The sequence below is a fragment of the Phodopus roborovskii genome, unplaced genomic scaffold, assembly GCF_943737965.1.
Source record: "Phodopus roborovskii unplaced genomic scaffold, PHOROB, whole genome shotgun sequence".
Taxonomy (NCBI): Eukaryota; Metazoa; Chordata; class Mammalia; order Rodentia; family Cricetidae; genus Phodopus; species Phodopus roborovskii.
The window spans coordinates 11,611,862-11,631,305 of NW_026126541.1; the positions used below are offsets into that span (position 1 = coordinate 11,611,862).

At 39.6% G+C, this 19,444-nt stretch overlaps 1 protein-coding gene across 1 annotated transcript in view; it reads right to left on the minus strand.

Moving 5' to 3' along the window:
• Positions 1-552: 552 nt before the first annotated feature.
• The window catches only part of Sorcs3 (sortilin related VPS10 domain containing receptor 3), a 602,076-nt gene continuing 583,184 nt past the window's right edge, over positions 553-19,444 (minus strand). The window contains exons 21-27 of the mRNA XM_051199708.1: positions 16,297-16,420; positions 14,709-14,821; positions 10,615-10,746; positions 8,888-8,987; positions 7,912-8,017; positions 1,423-1,583; positions 553-668 (exon numbers count right to left, since the gene is read on the minus strand). Coding sequence (XP_051055665.1) covers positions 604-668; positions 1,423-1,583; positions 7,912-8,017; positions 8,888-8,987; positions 10,615-10,746; positions 14,709-14,821; positions 16,297-16,420 — 801 coding nt within the window. The 3' untranslated portion in view covers positions 553-603. The remainder of the gene's footprint in view (positions 669-1,422; positions 1,584-7,911; positions 8,018-8,887; positions 8,988-10,614; positions 10,747-14,708; positions 14,822-16,296; positions 16,421-19,444) is intronic.

Consider the following 19,444-nt stretch of genomic DNA (forward strand, 5'->3'; position numbering starts at 1 on the left):
CACACACATCTTTCTTTTTTTCTCTTTTCTTTTTTACTAAACATTAAATTATTTCTTAGGAAATAAAAAGCTATTTACACTGTAGTTATATACAATACACCATCTGTAGCCTCAGTATTGACATGCACGAGGCAGGGCCTCTTTCAGAAAGGTGTGCGTGCCTTTGGCAGCTACGCCCACTCCCCCCTCAACCTACTTCCGGCAACTGAACTGGGGGATGGTGTGTGTATGTGTGTGTGTGTGTGTGGTGGGGTTGGCAGGGGTAGAAGGAATAGAAATGAACAAAAACCCAACTCAAAAAAAATAATAATAAAAAAGGACAGGACACAAGAAGGTCTTTGCTCTGCCAACAGGAGAGTAAAGCAAGGAGCCTGTGGAAAGATGCATCCATAACACAGACATAACCATGTATTTCTTCATCCCATTGTGATCAACTAAGGATGCCTTGGTTTCCTACCAAAGCTCATTACCCAACTTCTATTTATGAAGGGACTCTTGGTAAACAAAAGGTAAAAAAAGACATTTTCATTTTTCCATAATCACAGTAATAATCGTCATCAAAAATAAAAAGTCAGGAGGGTGGTTGACCATGTGGCTTCTTGGTTACACACTAGTACAGTTGGGGATCTCCTTTGTGCTCTCGCTGTTGGCAATGGTGGCAATGCCTCCTGCAGTGGGGAAAGGCAGAGGAGAAACAGAGGTGAGTTCCACAGGACCACCGAGTCTTTGCTTTATTCACTGCCAAATACCAAATTGCCTGCAACAGGTTGTAATATGTTTTAACTAAGTAGAGCATCTGGATATTCCTCCCAGTTCACAAGCTTCTCATCTATCTCCCATAATAGAATATAGGTAGGAGCAACAGGTTGATAGTCATTTTACACTGTGCTGTTCATGACAGCACTAACTAGCACGTAGTAGACACTGAGCTAACTCATAGCATCATTTAATGAGGGAGACAATTTCAGAGCAGATTTCCAGACAGTATATGAGAGACTGATAGAATCCTGGTACTATTTCACAGTTTAGGAATGTATGATACTGAGCACACACAACGTTTGCGGATTGGCCAAGGGAAACAGTCCATATTTCATTATGCATTCATGTACATATTGTTAAGGTCAGCTTTGGGTTTATAGGTTTAAAAAGGAAAAAAAATATCCCAATACTAATGGACTTCATCCTCCACTGGGACACCCTTGTTTCCAATCTTTGTTAAATACTAATGGAAAAAAAATGCATACTGTGTCAATTTCATGTGGCTAGAGCTGGGAAATGGATTTTAAAACATGATTATATCAATGTAACCAGTGCTTTCTCCAGCCTTGCAGTCCAGGACTGTCTGGTGGCACATGCAGTGCCAGCTAATGACAGATATTTGGAGGACACAGGGCTCTGAGCATGGGGCACAGGCACACCTACCTATGACCCGCGTATCCAGCTCTTTGTCCAGCAGCTCCTCTGGTTCAGTGAAATCACTGAGTGTGATTTTGGGGGCGTTTTCGCTTTGGCTCACTGACCCAATCATCTCCTGTTCCTTGTCATGTTGGACTTGGGCATAGATGTTAATCCAGGGGATTTTTCTACACGAGGTAGGAACAAAATCAAAGTGAGAGCAAAGGGTATGCCTGTTGTAAACAGTAAGAAACGTCGGAACAGGGTCAGCCAGTGTCAGGGGAAAGACCTAGCCACCCAGAGACACTGAGGCCAAGGACACAAGGCTAATGGGAGACCAAGATGCACAGGTGAGATTGAACCTGCAGAACTTCCTTTAAAGGGAGCAATGATGTTGACCAGTTACTCAGTAAGGGCAGAAAATGATTACCTGTTACTACACTTGGAAATGAGCTGGACTTTGGGTCTTATGAGACTCAAATGGCATCTTTCACTAAATTGGTATGCATGCCATTGTTATTCCTTGTTTTATAAGCAAACCGAAATAACAGACTCATAGCCATGGTTACACTTCTTAGAGGAACAAACTTGGGTCAAAAATATAAAGTATTTTGATAGCGTCCTTCTCTGCTTTATGGGAATAATGGTAGCTCCGTTTTAGGAGTGAGAGTATATTAAGGAAAGGATTAAGAAAGGACAAATAAATTCCCCGAATGACAAAAGGTGCAGGTTTGGAGACACAAGGGTTGGAAGAAAGCAAGTTCATACTGAGATCTCAATAAGACCTACTTCTTCCCTGACCCTTGCCAGCGTGACTCCTACCCAACTTTCAAGTCTCAACAGGCTCCTTCCCAGGCCTAAAATCTAGTGCTCTCCATACACTTATGTGGATAGCTTTCAAGCATGGTCTGTAGTTCAATGTGACTTGTGACTCATGAATCCAAACTGGTTGGATTTGAGATCTACCTTTTGCTACATTCTCAGGAATGTCTGATTGCAGTGCCACTGGGTGCCTATCAAGCTGAACATTGAATCTACACACAAGACTGTTCCCCCTGGGGACTTGACATTGAATCCACTAGTCCCTCTATCTGTGTAAGAGGCCTATGGTTCTCATGGTGATGTTTTATCCCTGTCCTTCAGAATTTGACTCATGTATCACTTCTGAAGGTTCCTCTGATCCCTGATCTCTTCTAGTTTAATGTGTAATTGTAAGACAAAGTCTATAAACACTAAGAAGGTAAAGGCTTAGGTTAATACGGTAGCTGATGTTCATTGAGTTGTTTTTCTGTCATTCTCACTAGACTAAAAGCTCCATATGGGCAAGGTCTAAGTGTTCTATGTTCACAGCTGTATAGCCCATAGTTGCATATATTAGGTGTTTGTTGAATGGATAAAAAAAAATTCAAAGCCTGTGTTCTATGAATTTGTTAGACTGATTTTCAATATAAAGGCTATATTTTTATGTTGACATATCATATCCAGATGATATTTTTCTTACCTCATTGAGTGATGGGAATGTAGAACTAAATTCTAAAATGATTTAAAGTCAGTAATTGTTTTATAATGTCTACTTCAACCCAGTGTATTCCATGTATTCTTAAAAGTGCATTTCTCTCCTGTCATAGTTTAAATCAGTAGGATCACCATGCTTATATCTTCCTCATTCTATTCTAACCCCAAATGAAGTAAAATATTTAATGAAGTTTTCCAGGATAACTCTAAAAGAAAACACTGAAAATGGGTTTTAAACACATGCTTGTCTCTACCTTTCCTCTACGCTCAATTTTCATGTCTTGGTTTCTTTCCATACATGAAAGACTGTGTTCTCATGTTTCCTACTGGTCTACACCAACGTGACCCAATTTATGATACCTTAAATGGGCATGATGTGGGAGGGGAAAACCTACACACTCTATGAATGTACAGAATTGAAAATTCAGGGGTTGTAGTATCAACTCAGTTGATAGAAAGGGCTTGTATAGCATGCACTGAGCTATGGGCTCAATCCCCAGCATCTCACATGAATGCCAGTAATTATAGCACTTAAGAGATACAGGAGGATCAGTTCAGGTCATTCTCAGATATATATCATGTTTAAGACAATACTGAAATAAAGGAAAAAAAGAAAATATAAAGAAAAGGGTAATTAGATAGATGATGATGATAGACTGGTAGAATAGAAAAACAGATTATAATTATAATAGGTGATACAAAAGGGACTAATAGCCAGATATATTAGATAAATAATCAGACAGATAATAATAGGTGGTATAAATGATAGGTAGATAGATAGATGGATGGATAGATGGGAAGACAGATAGATAGATGAGATGACAGACTGAGTTGGCCCTTACTTTGATTTTTAGGTAAACACAGATATAGTTTAATAAATTAAATTTTTTTTCTAATTACAAAACTACAATTGCTTATGAACGCTAAGTTCAAGTGTAATATTAATATCTACTAGGTCTGGGGGCAGTCAAACCATTCCTGGTCATCCAATTTATTATCTATCTGTCCTGTTTGGATAAAGACACCTGTGATTGTTTGTACTTATTAAGTCTTACCATGACTGCTCACTTTATTTCAGGCCCTGAAAGCGAACATGTTTTCATCTTCAATAAATGACTGGAAGAGACTGACTTTAACATCACAATCTGTAACATTATAAAAAGCTGTCAAGTTGCTTTCCCTTGCTTAGCACATCCACTTGTGGAACTTTGGAAGATGTCAGTCAAGCCTGAGCTCTGTAATTTCATAAAGAGCCTGAGGGAACATGTCTTGGGCCACATATCCATATAGGTTTAAATAAGAGCAATAAGATGGGAGAGTGCAAGCATCCGAAAAAAGCAGGCAAGCAACAAAATCAGGTGCATTTTATATTAATTTGCTCCAACTATGAAAAAAGCAGACTCTGAACTATGATGAAAGCCCAACTTTAAAAAACGAGAAAGAAATATAAGGGCTCTAGCATTTTGTTGAATACCCAGAAAAACATATACAATGACAGAGAGCAGGTCTTGTTGAGGATATTTTAGAAAGTAAAAGCATTTCACAAGGATTTTTAATTATATTGCTAAGGCATCTGGAAACAACATTCACTATGAAGCAGATGTGATGTTAGAGACAGGGTGATATTTACTTGTAGGATGTTTGGGAATCTTACTTCACTCCCTTTTCTTAATTAACTATGTTGGGTAATTTTCAGGGCATAGAACATAGTAGGAACTCACTATGTATTTGTTAGATGAATGCACATTTAAATTAGCTTGTCCTGGTAGTCATATCAAAAGAAAACTTTGCTACCATATCACTATAGATCAGGATGCATGCTCACTCTTATAGAAATGCTACTGGATGGTAATGAACAAGACAGGAGACTGAGCGATCCAGGATGCTGTCTGACCTTTGCTTGCTTGCTAGCTGGCATAACCTGCAGAGCTACCACTGGGATTCTACAAGATGAGAAGGAAAGAAAAGGCCAGATAAATATAAGAAAATTCAGCTGAGTATCAAACAAAGGCCTGGAGCATTGGGAGGAAAGCATGGAACAGGAATTTGGGCTAGGAAAATAAAGGTTAACTTTTGGCTTAATGCTGTTTATCTGGTTTGATAGGCACTTACCCACTGTCAGGGAAAGAAAGTTCTGGCTGATAATTGAGAACTACAGAGTAGAATAATTCTGAGATGTCATTATCTAAGGGGATTCATGTATGAAAGTCTACAAAGTTAGAGTTGTCTATAGAAAGAAAGAAGTTGGCTGCCTAGGGAGTTTATCCATCTTCATACATCAAGAGGAAAGATCTAAGTCACAAGATATTCTGCTTTAATTTGAAGATGTGTGATAAACAGAATTGCTTCTTGCAGGATTTCTATTGGCCTTCATCCTCATCCACCATGAAATGGAATGCTAGAAAGAATGCTAGAAACAGTAGTATACATTCACCCCCCCCCCATTCTTTACATTCCTTACAACTCAGAAATTCTCATGAACAAATACTTGGATGACTGACATTCTATTTTGTATATAATTGAAGTACACTCATAAAATGGTATTTTATTTTCTTATTAATTTTTCCCCCTTGATTATACCTGAAGGGTTTTTCCCTATTCAAAGCAAACAAGATGGATTAGCCCATCTTGATCCCAAAGCACGTGAATTCCTATTCAGATTTATAAGTCCACCAGGAAGTAAAACTAGCCTGTCCTTTCCAGTGAACGTGGGGAAAAGTTGAGAGATTCTTGCCCTTGTGACTAACAGTGCATTTTATATTAAATAAAAAAGGACATTTCTAAGCAATTGAAATGCTCACTGGGAAAGAGAATAATGGGGTGAGAAGAATAAAACCACCCACCACCCACCTCCTCTACAATCCATAAAGATTATCTCCAGGGCCTGGAAACACTCCTAGACTAAGATAATATGCTTTAAAACTCACATAAATAATAATGTTATTTTCATTTTACTCAGGCTTCCCCAAAAGTATGACTCTGTATTATAATTTTTGAGAGCCTATTATGGTATGAGTCAGTTTATGGCCCACTGCATCATTGGAACACACAGTCTCTGGTTCTTTGTTATTGTTGATATTCAGTCTTACCAAGTTTTCTTGACTACTCAGTATATGGCAGCCACAGCTGCTAAAATGTTTAATTCCCACAGTAAAACCATAAGATATTATTGTTTCCCACCACTCACAAATGAGGAAATGAAGGCTTATAGACATAAATACAGTTGCCCAAGAGTATAAATGCTAGAAGTGAATCTGAGTCCATGTGATTTCACAGTTTATATTCCAAGTCATAAAATCTCTTGGGAGGTTTCCTAATTTGAACACTAGTGCATAATTGTTCATTTCTACTTCATTCTTTTTATTAATATTACACCACCCTCCCTGGGGCCTTCAAAAATAGTTTCTGAACACACGTGGGGTATTCTTTGCCTGAAGAGTTTCTTTTCAAACTAGTAAAAGAAGGAAACAGGACCAATATAGAAAATGTAACACTGCATTATTTCTTTTATAAAAAGGCGAACTATAGTCTCATATAGCCCAGGGTGGCCTCAAATTTATTGTGTAGTAGAAGTTAATCTCAAACTTCTGATCCTCCTGGCTCCAGTTTCAAGTGCTGGGACTTTAATAATGCACCATGTAAATCATGGGTTTTATGGCAGTCCGGATCGTACCCAGGGCATTGAGCTAGATAAATATTTTAGAAATTGAGATGTATGTTCATTACCTAGCATGCACATTTAAACAGAGATACTAGATAGCACCACTAAGAGATAAAGAAACATATGTATACATACACCTGAGTGTATTTGTGTGTATTCGTTGAAAATTAAGACTTTTCTCTGTTTAACTACCCTGCATGGATGTTGGTCAATATGAAAACCTTTTTTTTTTTTGTTTTGTTTTGTTTTGTTTTGTTTTGGAGACAGTGTTTCTCTATGGCTTTTGGATCCTGTCCTGACACTAGCTCTTGTAGACCAGGCTGACCTCGAACTCAGAGATCTGCCTGCCTCTGCTGGGATTAAATGCGTGCACCACCACCACCTGGCTGAAAACCCTTCAGGAATATCTGACAATTTACTTCACACAGGTGCTTGGAAATTCTCTCATACATCTATTAAGGAGAATAAATAGATTTCAAAACTAATTCTTATATTCTTAATCTATTAAACCTAGAAAATGAATATATGTCATATTCTCACCTTCATTCCCTGAACTTCAGCCACTCCTGATTTTCTCCAGCACAAAGGAGAGTTTCTTTTATCTTTTCTTTTCTTTAGAATTAATTTATGTTTCTTATTTTACATATCGATCCCAGTTCCCTCTTCCTCCCTCCCTTTCTCCTATCCTCCCTTACCCCCCAACCACCCCCCCATCCCATCTTTCCCTTGACTCCATAGGGAGGGTGATGCTTTCCAGATTTTCGACATAGAGCAAAGGATCACCAGCCTATAATTCACACCACCAGAGAAACTAGGATACAAGGAGGAATCTAAGAGATTCATTCAAGGTCCATCATAGAAGGGAAAAGGAAAAAGATCCCCTGAGCATACTGGGAGGAATGGAGGGGGCAGTGAGTTGAGAGGGAGCTAGGAGAAAGAGAAGGGAAGGAGAGGAAAGCACGTGGGACTAGGAAGACTGAGTCAGGGGAGGAATAGATGAGAGAGAAAAAAAAGAGAGAGAGACCATGAAAGAGGGATCCATTATAGATTTGAAGAGAAAATTGACTCTAGAGAAATGTCCAGGGACCTACAAGACTGACCCCAACCAGGATGTATCCCTAGTGCACAAAAGGACTCTGAGAGCACATTTCCCATGGAGGGATACTCCATTAACCTAGAGGCAGGAGGGAGGGTTGAGTCCCTACTTCAAATTCTTCCCAGGAGAGTTCCAAGACAAATGAAGATGACATTGTAGATGAGCTGAGAATCACAGGTCATAAGAAGAGTCACCTGCGATGAACCTTGCCTGGAGATACAATCTGATTGACAATACCACTTACCTTTTAAATTTGTAGATCAAAAACACAGCCAAGCCAACAAAAACCACTGACAAGAGCATGAGCATGGCGGAGCTGCTATGCCCAGCGCTGGAGTCCACCAGTGGAGCTAGGAGGGAAGAAGAGATATGCTCACTATGAAGCTGGAGCTGAGGGTGGAGAGGTTGGAGAATGGAGGCTGACAGTATTCACCCTGATTTCCAGTCTCCAAAGGCCGGTATGCTACCAGAATATGAGAAGCTTTGCTTTGATAATGAGAAGAGTTGTTCTAAACTTTCATGGAAACCTAAGCTCTTCTTTTGTATCTGGAACACTTGCTGGCAGGGTTTATTAGGGACATGTGACTAGCTGAGGGATTAAGGTCTTGATCTCCTTAATCTTCAGTGTGGCAGCACAGGAATGACTTTGGGTTATCCCCAAATACAGTTTTAAACTCTTTTACTTGCCCTCTACTACACTCTGCTGGTATAAGCCCTCTAGGCATTGAACTTTAGGAACTCATTACAAGAAAATTCTGATTCAGAAAGACCCACCCAACAAGCAGACTCTCAGCATCTCCACATCAATGGCCAATGGGACATGCCATTTTTATTCCTTTTGTAAGGCACCCAGCGACAGCTATCTGGTCCCTCTTCCCATATGAACTCACATACTGGAGATGGAATGGGATCTTAAAGTTTCCCAAGATGACCTCTAACAAAGACTCATAGAATCAAAGACTTTTGAAGAGCCCAATCTTATAACCCAACCACCTCAAATGTAAAAGAAACAGGGCATTATCTCCAAATATTATGCAGGATTCAATGATAAAGCCACTTATAAGAAAGTCTTCATGTGGTACCTACCAAGATACTGCCAGTCATTATGATACAGATAAGCTTAGATATTGCATCATCTACGGAAAAGGTCTTAGAGATTATTCCTTCCATTTTCAGATCAAAATAATCCTCACATCTGCTGATTCCCAGCAAGCACTCACCTAATGTCAGCTGAGTGACATATACAATGACCTGGACCCCTGGCTTCAGCTCAAACTGTACCAAGTTTTGGTTGAGTGCATTAAATAGTGTCTCTACAATCTGTAAAACAAAAAGGTTTATAGGTAGACATGGCAAGTGATTTTGCTCCCTTACAAGTCAACTGGCAAAACAACAACAAACAAACAAACCAACAAAAACCCCAAAGTCATTCAAGGGACATGGACATCTTTAGACATCTTTATCAAGTTGATTCTCACATCCTACATGGCTTTGTGAAAGCCACAAGTGGAAGACGGAAAGAGGTGTGTCAAAAAAAGAAAGCACAGCTTTCCCAAGCTTCCAGTGAATGAGAGCATAGCATTTCATTCAACTTCTAGCTTAGAGCTCTTTCATCCCTGCCTTTATAACCAGAGGCCTGTTGTGGGTTCAATGAGAGAATGTCAACTCATCATCAGTTTTTTAATCTGATCAGGTAGCACACTGTGTACAGAGGCCCCTGCAAAGATCAAAGCGCATGCCGATCCCCTTCCAAAACCTCTGCATATTCTGTTCCACAGACAATGGGAGGCAAACATCAAAGTACAGGCTGACTCCTTTTATGGGATAATTTTTCCTCTTTCCTTTTTCCACAGCCAGCCTCAGAACACATAACATTGATTTAATCATTCTCTGATTCCCACATGAAAGCTAAGGCTCACTTAGGCTGTTGTCCCCAAGTCTTATCTGGCTGTACATACCTCAGTATCACAGCTGCTATCCATCACTGTAATTACCTGTTTATCTAGATGGATGGATAGTCTAGCTTCCAAATATAGTTCATGCTTGCTACTTGCTATTTCAGAATAATGAAGGCTTAGATAAGTGATGTGTGCACCGGGAAGATGAATTTATTTTTGAATGACTTCAACATGCACCCCTGTGATGAGAAGAATTCCTCCCGTCTAGAGAAAAGGACACCAGTGGTTCTGTCTGAGCACTGTGGATGGGTGTCATCCAGGTCAGGTGAGAACAGAAGGATGCAGGAGTCTGTGGAATGGTTACTCCACATAGGAGGGCAAATGTGTTCCAATCACATAGCCTTTCCACAGCTTTGTCCCTTTATATTCCCACTTCTCCCGACTTAGCATCGTGAGAAGATGGGAGATGGTGACACAGCATTCAGTCAGCAACACCCCAGTGGAAGTGATTGGGAGAAACAGCAGACTGGTGCCAATGTGCTTCTGGAACTGTGTGATGATCACATGATCCATGTGTCCAACAATGACAGCCAGTCACATTCCACTTTGAAAATACTGCTCCTTTCATCAATGCAAAAGGAGATGATCCATCTCTCTCCAAGGAAAAGTATCTAAAAGCAATTTGTTTCCTCTCCAGAAACATTAACTGACCAGCATCTCTAGGGTCCATGCAGTTTAAAGACCTCATTCCCATAAACAGATAGGCAAACACCAGTGTGCACACGCCTGCATGCCTCTGCCTCAGTATTGATATCAGTCTCTTTCACCCTCCCTCTCTCCTACAAGAAGAAGCCAATGGGGGTGTGGGGCATGAGCAAGGTCCTTGCTTATTCTGCATAGGGCTGACAATTGGTCAAGATCCCGGATGTTGGGTCAGGAGCCACTGGCAGACTGCGTGTAGACTACTCTTGCTCTTCTACGAGAAACAACTTTATATAAACTCAGGGTCTGGTGTGTTGGCAGGTGTCCCAGGTGAGAGTTTCATTTACCTGTTCTAGATCCCCTTCGTGGCCTTTCCTCCTCTCCGTCAAGTTCTTGGGCGGGAGGATGAAAAGCTCTGCTGAAGTGGGGAGACCCGGGAACACAGCCACGAGGATCTGATCTTCTGGGACACTGGTCACCTGCAAAATATTTAGAGCAAAGAGTTAGGCCTCAAGTGCCAGTCTTCCATAGATCAACAGCCAGGAGCAGAGTCTTCACAGCCATAAGGCCTGAGAGAGGTTTTAAAAACATACTCTTTCAGAGCCAGGCTGCAGTATACACCCGGGCTGCTCGTCCGTTTCCCCTGCAAGCTGCTAGGTAACACACCACTACCTTCTCTACTCTCATGTCCATTTCCACTGGAACTCAGAGAGTATGCCAAATGATTTCTGAAATGGTATTTGTGGGAAGCATTTATGAGAGTTCTTCTTGTATTTTCTACTTTTCTTTTCATTAAGAGAACTAGATAAGTGGCTCAAAACTGAATAGCCTGGCTCCAAATGAGGAGGAAGCAGTTATAAAGAAACACGGGGTTGGGGTGGAGGGCTCACATTGAAAATAAGAACAGAAAAGCACTTGTTTTCTCCATTAAAGTCAGAGTGTTTTCAGTTTAATCGGTGTGGCTTCGGTGGAAGAACAGTTCTCTGGGGTTGCAACATGGAAAGGAATTGATACCCATCATCAATTTGCTTCCCCAAAGAATCTATTTCAGGGCATAATAATGTTCATAGTCTTCAGAATGCAACTGTAACATGGTGTTCAGTCCTGAAGAAATTATTCAGGGTGTCTGAAAAAAAAATTCATAGGGAGAAGCATAATATTATCTGGAATAAGGAATAAATGGAAAGCTTGAACATCCAAAACTTAAGAAAATACTGGAATAATCATATGGAAAATAATATTCTAGGTTGAAGATGATGTTGAGCACTATGAGGTCATGTGGATACTTAAGATGGTTGCATGCTCATCTTACAGGTTTATAAAAATGTAAATGTATGTAAGAGTAAAATGCTAAATGTTAAGATGGGATTATGAGTGAATTATTCTATTCTTGAGTGTGTGATTTTATTGAATTCTGTGATTAAAAATTTAAAAGAGGCAAACTTGCTTGAAAAAAAATGAATTAGAGTGAACTGAATTTTCCTATAGATTATTCCTTCCTGTGTATACTGATAGTCTTTGATTCAGAAGAATGCCTGTTCTCTCAATATAAATGTAACAGAGGGTGTGTGTTTCAGCTGAAATACCACCTCACTCAAAGGACTCTCCTGTGGCCATCTGCCTGCAACGATCTCCCCCAGGTCATTCAAATCACCATGGCCACCAGACTTTTGGGACACTGATCATGTCCACTGTTGCCTACAATTGAATATTTTAGTTACAGTCTTTTCCTGACAGGTTCTGACTGATTGCTTGCCCAGGCATTCCTGGAAATCTTTGAGGATACTTCACTATTCCAAAGTTGCTTGGCATGGCAGAAACTCAATGAACCAACGAATGCTTGCTGAATTGAATAGAGGCATAAGGGTAGATTGTTTCCTATTTGCTAAGCTCTGATTCCTATGTAGAACTAGTCTTAATGATTGGAGCTAACTCTCAGGGTTGCTATAAACGAAAAAGAGCCAGAATGAAAGGCAAAAGCTGTAATCAAGTTTAAGAAGAAATCTAACCACAAAAGCATTGTCGTGAAGTCCCAAGGTAGTTTGCCAATGTATCAGTATTTTATGGTCAGGCATGACCACCAAATATCTGAAAGTTACACACTCTTATTGCAGAGGGCAGGAAGACCTTCTCTTCACCAGTCAGAGATAACAAGTACCAGCCTAGAGAAGAGTACAAAGTACTAAGGGTTACCCAACAGAGCAGAGGCAAACTTGTCAGTACCTTGGCTGGTGTGATCCTCCTTGATCCATCTCAGAAAGGATCAGTCAGGGGTCATAGAAGGGCCCTGAAGCTGTGCATCTGTATACACGTATTCCTGTCTACAGGGACATATGATTAGGTAACTGACCTCTTGAATATTTAAGGCCTGGGCACTAATAGACACACCATCTCCAAATGGTTTCTTCAAAATCTTTGAAGTGTTTAATAACTACAAGCATGTACAATGTGACCCCATCCTGGATGGCATAACACGGATGCATGCTATGGTCTGGGTACTTGTGCTTCCCCTACTGTTTATGTTTGAAGCTTCATCAACAGTGTGATAGTTCTGGACAGAAGGACTTGGGGAAGGTGATTAGGTCCTAAGGGGAGGACACTCATGACAGAGATCAGTACCTTTATTAGTAATTCTAGATAACCACTTCATCCTCTTTCCACCATGTGAACACAAAGTGAGGAAATGCCATTTGTGGGTCATGCTCTTATCAATACCTTGGTCTTAAACTTTCTAGAATGGAGAATTTCAAGAGATAAATTTTTGTCATTTATGTCATTCATTCTATAGCAGCTGGACAGAATAAAGAAGCTGTCTTATTCTTATCTCCTTCTATGAGTAATTCCTTTAGAGAAGGCCTGAGTTCCCTTGAGATACTGTTTATAGGAATTTCCCTCTGTCATCCACACTTACTTATTCTACTTCTGTCAGCTCCTTTTCCTTATCTTTTGCTGGGTTTTCCCCTTGTGCTCAGAAGCATATTAGAAATCTTGGTTCCCTGCTTCCATGTTCCTCCCAAGCAAGACTCATGATCTCCATACAGCATTGGAATGACATTGCTGCTTGGTCCTGAACCTCTGCTTGGCCTTCAGATCTACCTTCCCAACTGGTCGTGCTCATGCAGTCATTTCTCCTGTCATCCAAACTCACAACGAAAGATCATAACCCATTACCATTCCCCAAGTAGATTTTCTTCTACATTGTCCTCAAGCAGTTAATGGCAAGGGCAACTCCTATCTATTGTTTGGACTACAACTCTTTCCCTTCCCTCTTACCAATACATTCCTAGAATTTTTCTTTTTCATCGCCTTAATGAACACTTGGTTCCTTTATCTTTGTGAGGTAATTGTTCTTGGTCTATACAACCTCTGCATTTGTTTGAAATCATCCCCACACTGTCCTTCTTACCCGAGCACTCTTTCCTTTGCATTGCCACCACAATAGGTGCCTCCTATATATTTATTGACAGAATCTCCTTATTTAAAGAAAACATCATACTTTTCACATCCTCTGATGCCTATAACTTAGCACCCGTGATTCTTCACACTATGACTTAGTCACTCCAGGCCATTGTTATCCACTCTCCTATCAGGTAGAGATTGACCACATTGATCTCTGTCACTTCTGCACAATGCTGAGCACTTCTAGCAGGAATTGACTTTGCATGTACTGTTCATTTTATCTGAAAGATACAAATTCTTCCCTGTTAAATGACATATATCCTTGAAAATACAATTCAAATATCCTCTCCAGAATCATCCCAATAGTTCAGGAAATATGTATTTAACTGCATATCTGGGTCAAAGTTGCAATCCCCAGGACAGGGGAGTCACACATTTTCTGTGCTTTTTGGAGATGCTGGCTATGCCTCTATACCATAGAACTAATTGCACATTAGACTTACTTCTCCAAATAAAGTAACTGCTTTACTCAGTGTATCCTAGTTCACATCTCTGAGACTTGTTGATGAAATTTTTACTTTCACCAAAAAAAATATGAGTTTGACTGAAATCTATAACTGTATTTCCCTGGTGGAGTACTCTGTTTCTTAGCTGAATGGCCAATGGTAGACTAGTGAACTTAAATATCTAAGAATGGGTTAGTCATGGGCAAATCGTAGGTAAATGTATAAAATTAGTGGAGGTTCATAAAGTGGTTTGTCCACTTTCCATTAAGGGTGTCAAGACTCTGTCTCAGAAATACTTGGGACAAACACTGAGCCAATTTCCATCTTCAAACACTAGACTAGCCTCTATTCCATCCCCAGCTTTCTTCTCTCGTATCTCCTCTATTTTTCCTCCTTACCCGGGTATGGCTTTTCTTCATCTCTCTCTGTATATAGAGAAATAATCCTTATCTCTCTATGGAATAGAATTTTGATTCTTGGTCCTGCCATTGATTTCTTTTCTTTGCCCCAAAGAACCAAAGATACAGCCAACTTACCTTAACCAGAGCTCGCTTTATAACATTGCCAATGTCTTGCCTCCACTCAGGAATATCAGGATTGTGGTAATCCAGATTGGGAGAGAACGATAAGAGCTGGGACTGGAAGTATTCTGCAAGGAGACAGAATGTCCAGGTGAAACAGGTAGAGTGAGACAAAAGGGTTTGATAGGCGATGGCCCATGTGCAGTAGGAACCAGTTCTCTTTCACGAGGCTTAAGCTACCTTTCCTTATTTTCACTTGCCCGTTGGCTTCTGAAAAGAAGGGAATGTGCCCACCAAGAGTAGATATGAGCTCTTCCTTATTTGCTAACTCCTGTAATGCATACTGGCTATGTTGAAAGACAAGCAGAGAAACCCAGAAGGAGATCTGAACTCCCTTCTGTGTATCTCAGAGACAACTTAAAGCATAACAGTCAGGGATGGCTGGAATGGAAGCTTTGCTCCATCCATCAGTTTCAGGGTTTATTATTCTGTAGAAAGCCTCACAGGTGAGAAAAGTGGGTTAAACTCTGTCTCTAGGAGTGTAAGGGAATGTCTGATTTCCTGACCTGGCTGGTGAGTACATAGGTTTATACAATTGATGCTAATTCATAAAACTCAGCATTTCTGATATGCGCCACTTCTCGGTGAAACATTTACAATTCAATAAAAATGTTTACTTCAGGTCCTAATAAGGGTTGGCAGAGAAGAAGGAGCAAGGCTGGAGAAATATGCCTTGGTCAGATGTTCACACACATCTATATAACTACAATAATAGTGACTGTCTGAGAGCTTATGGGAGGGCTGGAGGGATGGAAGCATAGGATCATTAATTTCATTTAAAATAAATGTAGTAATTAAGAATTGTTTTCCAGGGTTTGGAACATGGTGGCAACCCTGCGTATCACATTTGCTGTCTTCATTTAAGCTTATAATCACTTTTATTGCTGGATTTTGTAGTGCATAGTATTGCATAGTAGTGCATAGTATGCCCTTCATAAGGACATTTTCATAGATGAACATATCCTTCCATAGAACCTCCTTCTAAATCCTCCTTTTACTCTACTTTATTCTCCTAGGCAGTAATGCAAGGTAATGATTTTAGTCTCATTATAAAGCCTTCACAGACAATGATGCTGGAATTTCCAACAACTATAAAAGGAAAACCACATTTGCTCTGTATATCCAAGATATAAGATCTACAGAATAGGCAGCATTACTCCTCTGGTTTGTAGATCACTTGCCCCATTTCACACAATACACATTGCAGACCCCTTAACAGATCATCAGACATAGCTCCTTCTATAGGTCTTCTACCTTACTTTTCTTTCAACTATAATGTCTTTGTCTTATAAGTTCTCCAAACATATTGTGATCTTCATGTACCACAAGATGTGTATGCCAGCCCACAAGGGACAAGAGATGCTTACCTGTGATCTGCTTACTTTTTTTTTTTTTTTTTAATTTCTCTCTTCCAAACAATGGAATCTATGTTGGTGGATTTCAATACTCTGCCTATAATGTGGCAAACTCTAAACCAGTTTGTAGTTGGCACTAGTATAGGAAGAGCAGAAGAGAACATCACATGACCATGTTCAGAACTTACCGTGTACTGCAATCTCTTTTGTGTCTTGGATGAGGGCATTCCCAGCAGCTACCTGGACAGTGATGGTGTTGGTTCCCTCTGCAAGGAATGTGAAAGAGATGCTGCTGTCCAAGGTTATGAGGGGCTGTAAGAAAGAGAACAGCAATACCCCTTCAAATTTCCATGGGGTACTAGATTTCCCTTCCTAATTGAAAATCTCAGAAGGACATGCATATTCATAAAATGACAGCTCCAATGGGTTCTTTACTTTTAAAAGAATAAGGAATAAAAACACAACAATTTTATTTGGTTTCCAAAAAAAAGTGTGATTATTTCTTCAGGAAATGGGTAGGATATCAATCAATTTCAGATTTAAAATTTTAATTTGAAAACTAAGTGACACTCTTGAGTGGTCATATCACCTTGTTCTTTCTCCTGGGAAAAATAAAATCGGCTTTTAAGGCCTATATCTGATGGCTCTTGGAACAAGGAATTGTGTTCTGTTGTTATCCATCATTCCTTGTGTTCTATACCATACTCCACTGGGCTGCAGGGACTTTTCAAAGAAGTGACCTGCTTCATCTGACTTAAGCACAGTGACATTCTTATAACAGAAAACATACACAAAACAAATGCAATGGCCTAACACTTGATTTTTGTTGAATTATATCTGTTTTCCCTTACAAAGCATTTTTCCCATTTTTTATACTTGTATATTTGGGAATATACAAACATGCATATATAACAGGTTGTGATTTTGTTTTCCTTTTGTTTCTTCCTGACTTAGCAAAAGATATAAACTTATCATGGACAAAAATAGAAATAGAATGTAAGCATGTTCTTGTAGAAGAGAAGGTAGATCTTGAGATGGATGAGTCAGTATTCGGTGGTATTCTTAAAGCCCATATCTTCTCAGGACCCTGTGCTGTGGAGGCTCAGGGATAACAGATGAAGGCTGAGCTAAAGCACAAAATGAAAGTATGCCTCAAGCACAGATGAGCAGACTCCCTCTCCTCTCCACACACAGGGACAACAAGATACAGAATAATAATGTACTTGTTGAAGTGTGCACAGGACTGCCTCTCAGGGCATGAGCAAATGCCAACACTCACAGTGTACCCGTCATTGGCTGGATGTGTGTGCACAGATAAATGCAAAGGATTGAAGATGCTGTTTTTAGACAGTGCTCTTTCTGTAAGACTGAAATCCTTTTCTGCTTGCTGTATTTGACAGGGCTTCTGAAGAACTAATTTGATTTCATCTATTTCCAATTCCATAGCACTCCTTTACGATCAGGCTGGTAGTGGTTGGACAGAATCAGAGGCACTACTCTAAGCTTCTGATATATTTTTTCACTCTTTATTGAATAAAAAGGAAGGGAATATATATATAAAAAATACCATTTCCCCTCAACTAAAGACAGCTCCTAAGGTGTAAGCATTACCATAAATATTGCTTTATAATGGCACATACATATCTTTGGAGTTGAACAAAGGATAAGATAGAAATGGATATGTCCTACACTCCATGATGCTATCTATGTTTAGAGTCCTGTTTCTTTAATGTTTTTCTTATTCTTATTCTATGTATATATATATGTTTTGACTGCATATACTCTGTGTATGACATGTGCTGTACCTGCAGAGGCAAAAAGGGTATCCAATCCTCCAGAACTGGAGTTAGGATTGATTGAGTGCCACAGTGTGGGCACCAAGAATTAAATCTCGGTCCTCTGAAAGAGCAGCAAAGGATCTTAACTACTGAGCCATCTCTCCAGCTCTAGAGCCCTGCTTTTAGAAGTATTCTAAAGTCAACTGGAGCTCTGAATAGCCATGTCAGCCACGGCTGTGGAAAGACGCAAGGTCCATGGCCATGAAATGAGAGAGTATATGTACTACACTGCTGCCATCTCTTGAATGACAAGGACAGTGACTTAAAACTGTGGCTCCACCACTATGAATGACCTTAGTCAAAGTCTGTATCTGTCCTATGTCTCCTCTTTATCTGTTTAGAGAAAAGGTTAACCCTCTGGATCTCAGAATATCAGAGTAGCCAACTGCAGTGTTTATGAACTTCTGCATAAGTCTTCTATTCTGAGATCTGTGAAACAATTGCATGCGTTAGTGATTTGATACAAAAATGACTACACATATTTCCTTCAGTTATTCTGTGGCAATTAAAAATAAAATATAGGGTTTATGGCTTAAACATGAAGGTTTGGAGTTAGGTTATCTCTGATAACTCATTTTGACATTGGCCTTAAGAGATTAACAACTGACTGTCAGTAACATTTTTGCTCACTACTACTGTTCACTATATAAACTCTTAGGAGTCAGAGGCCTCCCCAGATTTGGAAACAAAATGAGACATCAAAATGTAATGATATGATGGTTAAAGTTGTTTTTAAATGATAGTAGCGAGTAATGCTGAAAACACAAAGCAAACTGGAACTCTCATCCTATTTTGGTAGAAACATAAAAGCACTGAAACCATTTGGGGGAAAGTTTTATTTGTTAGACACTGTGAGGATGTTTCCAAAAGTGATTGTGCCATTTCACATTTTCTGATCTTCACCTGTAGTCTCTGGAGTTTAGTTAAGAGAAACATACGTGTACATTTAAAGAAAAACTCATAGCAGCTATTCACATCAGCTTAAAATGTGGACAGTCTAGAAATTCACCAAAGAGAAAATAAAAATTAACCACAGGATCTTCACATAACAAATAAAAAGAATATTAATGCATGCATCTAAATAGGTGACAATAAAAATACAGGTGTGTGACTGTCAAAACCATGGGAGATGAAAAAGATTAACTTGTACTATGTGATTACATTTTTAGGATATTTTGTAGCAGACAAATCTAGACTATGATGAGGAGGAGTCTTGGATGGAGATTGGCTGAGAACATGAAGGAAACCGGGAGGATGGCAATAAGGCATCATCACAGGTAGGCTACCCAAGTACATGTCTTTTCAAACTGTAAATACACACTGCAGATTCACATACTCTATTGTTGATACATTTTATATTCCTCAAGAAGAAAACTTTCAAGAAACTGTGAACCACAGACAAGGATTTGCAAGCTATATGATTTATAACAAAGCACATAATCTTAACTTTAAAATAAAATTATCCCTAGTATATGAATGGACTGTGGGAGCCCATTCA